This window comes from Pteronotus mesoamericanus, unplaced genomic scaffold (genome assembly GCF_021234165.1).
Source record: "Pteronotus mesoamericanus isolate MK-2021 breed Mesoamerican mustached bat unplaced genomic scaffold, CSHL_Meso_final contig_20, whole genome shotgun sequence".
NCBI classification, from domain to species: domain Eukaryota; kingdom Metazoa; phylum Chordata; class Mammalia; order Chiroptera; family Mormoopidae; genus Pteronotus; species Pteronotus mesoamericanus.
In genome coordinates this window covers 189,994-201,710 of record NW_026555085.1, presented here as the reverse complement: position 1 = coordinate 201,710, position 11,717 = coordinate 189,994, and the positions used below count along the sequence as shown (strand labels likewise).

The 11,717-nt window shown below is 41.4% G+C and overlaps 1 protein-coding gene across 1 annotated transcript; it reads left to right on the top strand.

Annotated features, from left to right (window-relative positions):
• Positions 1–5,232: 5,232 nt before the first annotated feature.
• Positions 5,233–8,142, top strand: LOC129066957 (AP-1 complex subunit beta-1-like). The gene is given in 4 exon segments (XM_054568662.1): positions 5,233–6,091; positions 6,094–7,073; positions 7,075–7,255; positions 7,300–8,142. Coding segments are annotated over 4 exon segments (2,697 nt in total). The 5' UTR covers positions 5,233–5,355; the 3' UTR covers positions 8,100–8,142.
• Positions 8,143–11,717: the final 3,575 nt, after the last annotated feature.

The window sequence follows — 11,717 nt, the reverse complement described above, 5'->3', positions numbered from 1 at the left end:
ACATGAGCTGTGAATGAACTGAGCTAGCTGGGTTGTGTGGACTCAGGAAACAAGTTACAGAGGCAAAAGAAGAGTCCTTGAATCTTAGGAGAAAGAAAGGCAAAGAAAATGGACCTGGTAGAGTGGGGGAAAGATGTGGATGTGCTCCAGAAAGAGGGAGTGAGAGCACACACACTGGGTCCTTCCTCTTAAGGGCTTTTATCTGGAAGTCTCAGTGGAGGATCCCTCTTTCTTTTTTTAAAGTTTATTTTATTTTTAGACTGAGGGGAAGGGAGGGAGAGGGGGAGAGAAACATTAACGTGCGGTTGCTTCTTGCATGCCCCCTACTGAGGACATGGCCTGACTGGGGATCAAATCGGTGACTCTTTGGTTCGCAAGCGAGTGCTCAATCCACTGAGCCATACCAGCCAGGGTTCAGAAGAGGATCTCAGTTCATGAATATCCAACAGCTTTCCAGGTGTGTCTCCTCAGGGTTGTGGTCTCCAGTGATCTTTGGTGCCAGGTGAAAGGGGTCATTAATCATCACAGCCAGTGATGCCAGCCAGGACTTTGCAACTGCCTAGCCTTGATGCTTTTCTGGGCCTGGAGCTAAAAACAACTGAGTCCTAGATGTCATCTCTAGTTTGACAAAAAATCTATTCCTGTGGTCAACTGATCTGAGGATTTGTTCTTAATATTATGTGATGAGGGTCAAAACCTCATTGCCTTGACAAAAGGACAGGGGAAAAAAAGCCAGAGAACAATACTTATATGACACAAAAAGAGACTTCAAAACAAAGGCTATAAAAGGAAACACAGATGGACACTTCATTATACTCAAAGAAAGAATCCATCAAGAAGACATAAACATTATAAACATATATGCACCCAACATAGGAGCACCCAAGTATATTAGGAAAATCTTGGAGGACTTCAAGAAAGATAAAGACAGCAAAACACTTACAGAAGGGGATTTTAACCCCACTATCAACAATGGTAGATCTTCCAAACAAAGAATCAACAAGGATATTGTGGCATTGAACAATGCCCTAGATCAAATGGATTCAACTGATATATATTGAACCTTTCATTCCAAAGGATCAAAATACACATTGTTTTCAAATGTACATGGAACATTTTCAAAGACAGACCACATGATAGGACACCAAACAAGCCTCAATAAATTCAAGAAAATTGAAATCATATTAAGCATTTTCTTGGACCACAAGGGCTTGAAACTAGAAACAAACCTCAAGGGAAAAGCTCAAACTCATGGAGACTGAATAGCATGCTATTAAACAATGAATGGGTTAATAATGAGATCAAGGAAGAAATAAAAAAGTTTCTGGAAACAAATGAAAATGACCACACAACACTCCAAAACCTATGGGATACAGCGAAGGCAGTCCTGAGCGGCAAGTTCATAGCAATACAGGCCTACCTAAAAAAGATAGAACTATTCCAAATAAACAACCTAATCCTACATCTATAAGAACTGGAGGAACATCAACAAAGCCTAGAGGGAGAAGGAAGGAAATAATCAAGATGAGAGTGGAATTAAATGACTTAAAACCTAAAACAACAATCCAAAGGATCAATAAATCCAGGAGCTGATTTTTTTAAAAGATAAACAAAATTGATAAGATTTTATTGAGACTCATCAAGAAAAAAAGAAAGAGGATCCAAATAAATAAAATGCAAAATGATAAAGGAGACATTACTACTGATACCAGAGAAATACAAAAGATCATAAGAAATTACTACAAACAACTATATGCCAAGACATTTGAAAACCTGGGCAAAATGTACAAATTTCTAGAAACACATAATCCTCCAAAACTGAAGCAGAAAGCCTGAACAGACTGATAAAAGACAGTGAAATTGAAGCAGTATTCAAAAAACTACCAGCCTCCAAAAGCTCTGGTTTCACAGGACAATTTTACAAAATATTTAAGGAAGAGCTAACCCCTATTCTTCTCAAATTATTCCATAAAATCAAAGAGGGGGGAAAACTCCAAACTTTTTTTTTTATGAGGCCAGTGTCATCCTAATCCCCAAAGCAGTTAAAGACATAACAAAGAAGGAAAACTACAGGCCAATATCGCCAATGCACATAGATGCTATAGTCCTCAACAAAATATTGGCAAACCTCATCCAGCATTATATAAGAAAGATAATACACCATGAAAGAGGGATTCATCCCAGGGATGCAAGAATGGTACAATATTCGCAAATCAATAAACGCAATACGTCACATTTAAAAAAAGAAAGACAAAAATCACATGATCATTTCAATAGATGCAAAAAAACCACACCCATGTATGATAAAAACACATAGCAAAGTGGGAATAGGGGGAGCATACCTCAACATAGTAAAGGTCATATAAGAGAAACCGACAGCCAACATCATACTCAATGGGCTGAAACTAAAAGCTTTCCCCCTAAGATCAGGAACAAGACAAGCGCGTCCACTTTCACCACTTCTATTCAACGTAATATTGGAAGTCCTAGCCATAGCAATCAGGAAATAAAAAGAAATAAAAGGCATCCAAATTGGAAAGGAGGGAGTAAAACTGCCATTGTTTGCTGACGACATGATAGTGTACATAGAAATCCCTATAGACTCCACCAAAAACCTATTTGACCTAATAAGTGAAGTTGGCAAAACAGTGGGTTACAAATTCAATATTCAGATATCGAAGGCATTTTTGTAGACCAACAACAAATTATCAGAAAAAGAAATTAGGAAAAAATCCTATTTACTATAGCAACAGGAAAGATAAAGTACCTAGGAATAAACCTAATCAAGGAGGTAAGGGACCTGCACTCAGAAAACTACAGAACACTAAAATAGAAATTAAGAAAGACAAATAAATGGAATCATACACCGTGTGCATAGACTGGAAGAATTAACACATCAAAATGTCCATACTAATCAAAGCAAGTTATAGATTCTATGCATTCCCTATTAAAATACCAGGGAAATATTTCACAGAAATAGACCAAACATTTCAAAAATTTATATGGAACCATAAAAAACCCTGATTAGCCATAGTAATTTTAACAAAGAAGAACAAAGTGGGAGGAATCACATTACCTTATATCAAACTATATTACAAAGCCACTAAATCAAAATAGTCTGGTACTGGCATAAGAACAGACACATAGATCAATGGAACAGAATAGAGAGCCCAGAAATAAACTCATGTCTCTTTGTCAATTAATATTCCACAAAGGGGGCAGAAGCATAAAATGGAGTAAAAATAGCTTCTTCAACAAATGTTATGGAAGACCTGGACAGCTACATGCAAAAAAATGAAATTCAACCACCAAGTTACACCATACACAAAAGTAAACTGAAGATGGAGAAAAGACTTAAATATAAGCCATGACACCATAAAAATCCTAGAGGAGAAAATAAGCAGGAAACTCTCAGATATTCCATGCAGCAATATTTTCACCGATATGTCCCCTAGAGCAAGGAACATAAAGGAAAGAATAAATAAATGGGACTACATCATATTAAAAAGCTTCTGCACAACTAAAGAAAACATCAGCAAAATGGAAAGGGAACCAACCATAATGGAAAACATTTGCAAATGATACCTCAGACAAGGGTTGATCTCCAAAACATATAAAGAACTCACACAACTCCACTCCAGGAAGACAAACAACCCAATTAAAATATAGGCAAAGTACCTGAAGATATACTTCTCCAAGGAGGACATACACAGAGCCCAGAGACATATGAAAGGATACTCAGTATCACTAGTCATCAGAGAAATGCAAATTAAAACCACATTGAGATACCACTTCACACTGGTCAGAACGGCCATCATAAGCAAATCAACAAACAACAAGTGCTGGTGAGGCTGTGGAGAAAAGGGAACTCTAGTACACTGCTGGTGGGTATGCAGACTGGTGCAGCCACTGTGAAAAACAGTTTCAAATTTCCTCTGAAAACTAAAGATGGAACTACCTTTTGATCCAGAAATCCCATTGCTGGGATTATACACTAAGAATTCTGAAACATCAATTCAAGAGAACATATGCACCCCAGTGTTCACAGCAGCATTATTTACAATATAGCCAAGTGTTGGAAACAGCCTAAGTGCCCATCAGTAAATGAGTGGATCAAAAAACTGTGGTACATTTACACAATGGAATAGTAAGCAGCAGAAAGAAAGAAGGAGCTCCTACCATTCTTGACAGCAGGGATGGAACTGGAGGGCATTACGCTAAGTGAAATAAGCAGGAGGTCAAAGACAAATACCATATGATCTAACCAGGAAGTGGAACCTAATCAACAAAACAAACAAGCAGGAAAATAGAACCAGACGTGGAAATAAAGAACTGACAGTGACCAGAGGGGTGGGGGAGGGGTATAATGAGGGAAAGATGGGGAAGGGTCAAGTCAAAGAACATTTATAAAAGACCCATGGACAAAGATAATGAGGGGGAGGATTGAATGTGGGAGGTAGTCTTTGGGTAGTGCAGGGGAGAGTAATGGGTGGGAATGGGGACAAGTGTAATTGAAAAACAATTAAATAAATAAACAAACAAACAAACAAATAAATAAACATCATTGTCTTGAAGGGAATTTGTCACTTATCTAAGAGCTTATTTGGGGGTCACATAAGGGTTTTCTATGGCCCTCCTTGCTCCTCCTCTAAGGGGGTCTACCAGAGGACTAGTGATATACCAGAAGAGGAAAGGTCAGGGTAGGGACTGACCTGCATGACCATCTATCTGAAAGGTCAGGGCATCTAAATTACAAGGCCAGCTGATAGTTAGGGGAGGAAAAGATCACCCTGGTCTTTTCCTGGGGAGAACGTCCTACCCTCCAATACTTGTACTCTCAGTTTTGCTCATTGCTAGGCACCCTTGGCGTTCTACCCTGGTGACCTTCTCTACTTGACCTATCCTTCCTATTCTGCTCATGTTTATATAACTGCCTACTATATCACAGGGAGCTGAGTCTATTTGGTAATACTTAAAACCATTGGTTCTAGTATCTGAATTTAGAATGTGGCCTTTGAAATGGAACAATTGGATCCTGTGCTTGCTGAATGTTTCCTGAGAATCTTATAGTCAAATAAGCCAGCTTTTTTTCCCCTCACCTGTCTAGTCTCTCATATTTTGACTTTTAGGAAAAAGATCAATAATCAAATGAGACAACACCACTCGGGCTGTGCTCTCTGGCTGCTACTGCCACCGGCCCCCCTTGCCTCCGGTACACGTTAAAGAGCCAACACCATAACTGACTCCAAGTACTTCACAACTAATAAAAAAGGAGAAATCTTTGGATTAAATGCTGAACTCAACAATGAAAAGAAAGAAAAGAGAAAGGAGGCTGTGAAGAAAGTGATCGCCGCTATGAATGTGGGGAAGGACGTGAACTCTCTCTTTCCAGATGTAGTGAACTGTATGCAGACTGACAACCTGGAACTAAAGAAGCTTGTGTATCTCTACCTGATGAACTATGCCAAGAGTCAGCCAGACATGGCTATCATGGCTGTTAACAGCTTTGTGAAGGACTGTGAAGATCCCAATCCTCTGATTCAGGCCTTGCCAGTCAGAACCATGGGGTGCATCCGAGTGGACAAGATCACAGAATATCTCTGTGAGCCCCTCCACAAGTGCTTGAAGGATGAAGATCCCTATGTTCGGAAAACAGCAGCAGTCTGCATGGCGAAACTCCACGATATCAACGCCCAGATGGTGGAAGATCAGGGATTTCTGGATTCTCTGCGGGATCTCATAGCAGATTCAAATCCAATGGTGGTGGCTAACACTGTAGCAGCATTATCTGAAATCAGCGAATCTCACCCAAATAGCAACTTACTCGACCTGAACTCCCAGAACATTAATAAGCTGCTGACAGCCCTGAATGAGTGCACTGAATGGGGCCAGATTTTCATCCTGGACTGCCTGCCCAATTATAACCCTAAAGACGACCAAGAGGCTCAGAGCATCTGTAAGCGGGTGACTCCCCAGCTGTCTCATGCCAACTCAGCAGTGGTGCTTTCAGCAGTGAAAGTCCTGATGAAATTTCTGGAGTTGTTACCCAAGGACTCTGACTACTACAATATGTTGCTGAAGAAGTTGGCCCCTGCGCTTTGCTCTCAGGGGAGCCAGAGGTGCAGTACATCACCCTGAGGAACATCAACCTAATTTTTCAGAAAAGGCCTGAAATCTTAAAGCAGGAAATCAAAGTCTTCTTTGTGAAGTATAATGATCCCATCTATGTTAAATTAGAGAAGTTGGACATCATGATTCATTTAGCATCCCAAGCCAATATTGCTCAGGTTCTGGCCAAAATGAAGGAATATGCCACAGAGGTGGATGTTGACTTTGTTCACAAAGCTGTGCGGGCCATTGGACGGTGTGCCATCAAGGTGGAGCAATCTGCAGAACGTTGTGTAAGCACGTTGCTTGATCTCATCCAGACCAAAGTAAATTATGTGGTCCAAGAGGCAATCATCGTCATCAGGGACATCTTCTGCAAGTACCTCAACAAGTATGAAAGTATCATTGCCACTCTCTGTGAGAACTTAGACTCGCTGGATGAGCCTAAGCATGCTTGGGCAGCTATGATTTGGATTGTGGGAGAATATGCTGAACAAATTGATAATGCAGATGAGTTACTAGAGAGCTTTCTGGAGGGTTTTCATGATGAAAGCACCCAGGTGCAGCTCACTCTGCTCACAGCCATCATGAAGCTGTTCCTCAAGAAGCCATCGGAAATGCAGGAGCTGGTGCAGCAGGTCTTGAGCTTCGCAACACAGGATTCTGATAATCCTGACCTTCAAGATAGGGGCTATATTTATTGGCGGCTTCTCTCAACGGACCCTGTCACAGGCAAAGAAGTAGTCTTGTCTGAGAAGCCACTGATCCCTGAGGAGACAGATCTCATTGAGCCAACTCTGCTGGATGAGCTAATCTGCCACATTGGTTCTTTGGCCTCTGTGTACCACAAGCCTCCCAATCCTGTTGTGGAAGGAAGTCACGGAATCCATCGCAGACACTTGCCAATTCATCATGGGAGCACTGATGCTGGTGATAGCCCTGTTGGCACCACCACTGCCACCAACTCTGGAGCAGCCTCAGGTTATTCCCTCTCAATGTGACCTTCTGGGAGACCTTTTAAACCTAGACCTCGGTCCCTCAGTCAATGTGCCACGGGTATCCTCCATGCAGGTGGGAGCAGTGGATCTCTTGGGAGGAGGACTAGATAGTCTGCTTGGCAGTGACCTTGGCAGGGGCATTGGAGGAAGTCCGGCAGTGGGACAGTCCTTCAACCCTTCCCCTTCAACCCAGCGGTGCCTACAACCCTTGCTCCTTCCCCTACACCTGCCGTGGTCAGCAGAGGCCTGAATGATCTGTTTGAACTTTCCACCGGCATAGGCATGGCCCACGGTGGATATGTGGCTCCTAAGGCTGTCTGGCAGCCTGCAGTGAAGGCTAAAGGCTTGGAGATTTCCGGAACATTTACTCATCATCAGGGGCACATCTATATGGAAATGAACTTCACCAACAAAGCTCCACAGCACATGACAGACTTCGCGATCCAGTTTAACAAGAATATCTTCGGTGTCACCCCCAGCTCTCCCCTGGCCATCCACACCCTGCTGATGCCGAACCAGAGCATCGAGGTCTCCCTGCCTCTCAACACCTTGGGCCCAGTCATGAAGATGGAACCTCTGAATAACCTGCAGGTGGCTGTGAAAAACAATATCGATGTCTTCTACTTCAGCTGCCTCATCCCACTCAATGTGCTTTTTGTAGAAGACGGCAAAATGGAGTGCCACGTCTTCCTCCCGACATGGAAGGATATTCCCAATGAAAATGAACTTCAGTTTCAGATTAAGGAATGTCATTTAAATGCTGACACTGTTTCCAGCAAGCTGCAAAACAACAACATTTATATTATTGCCAAGAGAAACGTGGAAGGCCAAGACATGCTATACCAATCTCTGAAGCTCACCAATGGCATTTGGATCTTGGCTGAGCTGCGCATCCAGCCAGGAAACCCCAATTACACGCTGTCGCTGAAGTGCAGAGCTCCTGAAGTCTCTCAGTACATCTATCAGGTCTATGACAGCATTTTGAAAAACTAATAGGCTGGCCCGTTGCCCTCCGGCCACCCCATGATCGGTGCAAGCCAAGAACTCTTACCTGGAAGAAATGGTATTGTCACGTAGAATCTGAACCCAAATACACCAAGGCCATCCACCAAGGTAGTGACTAGTGTAACCTGTGCTAAATTAGGGCACGACCTGTTGGATAGTTTTAGCTTCCCGTGAATGTTTGTTAACCACTGCTTCACCCACTCCCCGCCTCTGGCCACCTGCTGCCGCTGTCTGTCCCTGTTCATGGGCTTCTCCGCACTGTGCCGTGGCTGGCAGTTCTGACTGTAGTTTGATATTTTGTAATGGAGAGCTCATTTCAAAAGCAGAAAAAGACAAAAAATATTAAAGGATAAGTGTCACTGAAACATAAAAAAAAATAATCAAATGAGTATAGTAATGACTGATCATAATGATAGAAAAATACATGGTCATGCAGACATGAATGTTCAATAGCTGGTATTAAACACTTAGTCTCAAGATCCAGGATTTATGTTCTTGTTCTATGATATAAGGAAGTCTTGGGATGTCATGTTCTTGAGTAGAACCAAAATCATTTAACTGGAATATAAACAACATAAGGGCAGAAACATTATTATTTTTAATTTTCATTTAATTTTTTTTATCCTATCCTATTTTATATTTTCATTGCCACAGCCCAAAGGCTCTGTCCCCTGACTCATAACAAGCACTCATTCACTATTTATTGGGTGAATGATAATTAGAAATATCTTAAATCGCCAAACAGAACAAACAAAAAAACCCAAAAGTGAAAAAATGAAGTAGGATATATCTTTCCTGTGGAATAATTTGTGATATTTCCTTTGAAAGGGAAAAGAGTAAGTGCTCCCATGGAAAAAGCCTAGGATACATTAAGTGAAAAATTTGTAAGAGAATGATGTCTTTGGTACGACTGCATTTCTATAAAAAAACAAAATATTTTTGAATACATACATGCAAATGCAGAGAAAATAGAACAGTAAGACACAATAAAATATTGATGATTACATTTGGAGGAAGGTATAGCTTTCATATTTTATTCAGAAGTTAAAATGTACTCAATTTTGACTGGGGAGAAAAAACAATTATTTTAGATGCCAAGGAAGTGTGAATGTGCATAGTTCAAACAAAAAATGTTTGAGAACTACTTTTATGTCTTTTGAAAATGGAGAACAGAGCAGACAACCTGTACAGGATTTCTTTGGAGACAGCACTGCCAGAAGACAGAAGGGAGTGAGACTGGTGCTAAAGTGCTGGAGGAAATATTCAGGGGAGGGCCTAGGACAAAGTGGACCAGGCTAGGTGGAGAAATAACGACAGCACAGGTTCAGAGTCCCCTTTCTCCCCTGCACAACTGGGCAGAAAAGATACCCCGGGTGCCAATTTTTGACATTTCCAGATTATCTCGTGATGCCTCAGAGAATTCATCCTCTAGCAATCTCTGCTCTTTGTTAAGCGTATTTGCCCCAAGTCTCGGGGCTTCCAAAAAATACGGTGATGTGTCTGCTTTTAATCACTTCTGTGTGTCCACTTTTAATCGTTCCTGTGTTAATAGTTCCTGTGAGAATATTTTAAAAGTAAAATTCTTAACAGTATGCGTTGGTAAATTGTATATACATATTCCAACATGTAAAGAGGTATTTGTCAGAAGTGGGATTTGAACCCAAGCCTCCCTTCGGAGACTGGAGCCCCCAACAGGGTAACAAACTTTGAGTCTGGCACCTTGGACCACTCGGCCACCCTGACACCCTAGCGTGCAGAGTGCACTTTTCATTAAAATAAACCCTAGCATCTCTGTGACGCACACTAAACATCTTAATGTCAGGGTCACTAGATAATGCGCCGGATATGGTAAAAAAAAAAAAAAAAAAAAAGCCACTTTGAGGGAGTAGAAAAAAAAATGTTAATGCATAAAACTGAACACAGATCTCTCATGGACCTTACTACTGTCACCTGCACGTAAAAAAAAAACAAGGGCATACAAAGCTGTCCAGTGTTCGGACAGCCCTTGTTTCAGCCACTTAAAAAGAACAATTTGCGGAGATCGTTCTGTCGGCTTTCCAGTGAAATCTGAAATCTGGAGCGTGATTAGCCTTGCCCTAGGGTTTGTTTCTTTTGAAGATAGCGAGGAACAAAGAAAAGGGAGAAGGGGACGAGAGGGGAAGAGAGGGGAGAGGAGGGAGGGGGAACTAAGTAAATGGCATGACCCCCATTTTTCTCCTCTTTTTAGGTTCCTTTTGTACCCAAAATTGTTTTGCCGCTCGTTGAGATGAATTTCTCTTGGGCTCTGGAAGTGACAGCGGGGAGCAGTCTAGGAAAGTCTGCGTGGGACGCGATGTTTCCCGCCGCTAGTGGCAGGACACAGCCAGTCGCGCCACATCTTCTTACAAGACTCCTCCAGCGGTTCCTCAGCTTTTCGCAAAGTAATCTGAGCTCTGGGTCTGCCCCGTTTGAGGGCACGTTTTTCAAGTTAGCCGTAAACTAAACAATGAGAGCTGACCTGTTGGAGCAGAGTCCTTAGGGAGGGGCGCGGACGTGCGGGGGCGGGGGGTGGGGCGGGGCGGAGGGCGCGAATGATGGGGAGAGAAGCTCCTGCTACCTAGGGCGGTGTCTGCGCACCTGGAGGGCTCCGTCGGGCTCCCTCAACACGTTTGACACTTGCCTGAACTGCTGTACTTTGGGCCATGAAGTTCGGAATGTAGAAACATAGATTTAGGAATTTTAAGTGAATTTTGTCCCTATGGGTTGTTTTAGGTATTTATTAACACACAAAGGTTTTCCTTTTTCTTTCCATAAGGCAAAAGGTCTCTCTTCTTCATGGAAAATAATTTACTATATTTTCTTTAAGTTACTCCCAACGTGGCAAGAGTAACCTCCTCAAAATTTGTAATTATTTGGGGTTTTTTTTTTCCCTAATTGCAAAGTACTGTAGATTTCCTGTGTTGAAGTGGTATTGAACACTGGATTTTTTCTAGTTTTTCCTTTTCAGAGCAACACACTAAAGAACATCCTTGTTTGGATATTTTCAAATACCAGTAATTTTTCCCTCAAATTTATAGAAGTAGAATCACTACATCAATGTTTATCCAGTTTTAAAAGCTTTTGACAAATACTGTTCAATTGCTTACCAAAAAATTTTAAACAATTTAATACCCTAAACCTGACCAACACAGCGTATTGTAATTAAGAAAGAGCAAGACAGTTTAACGGGTGAGAAATGGTAAGGCATTGTTATATGGCTTTATTAGTGAGGTTCAACATTCCTGCTTAAAGGATTTTTTTACCAAAATATTTTGAGGTGCTTTCTTGACTTGTTAATCTCATTATATTAAAGATAAACCCTGTGATAGTTCCTATTTATCAAGAACCCAGGGAAAAATTCCGTTTGCTAAGAATCCCATTAAGTCCCTTAACCATTTAGTCAATTCCCATCTCACAAAAGCTATGAGCTATAAAATGAACAAGGTTCCCATGTCACCCTTTGAAAACCAAACTATGGCCCACATTTACTGTCCTTGTAATGTTATCATTCAATACGTTTACTTTTTATTCCTAGTCTTTTGTCCCATTCTTATTTCTCTTTCTTTCTTTATGCAGGTTAAACTCCTG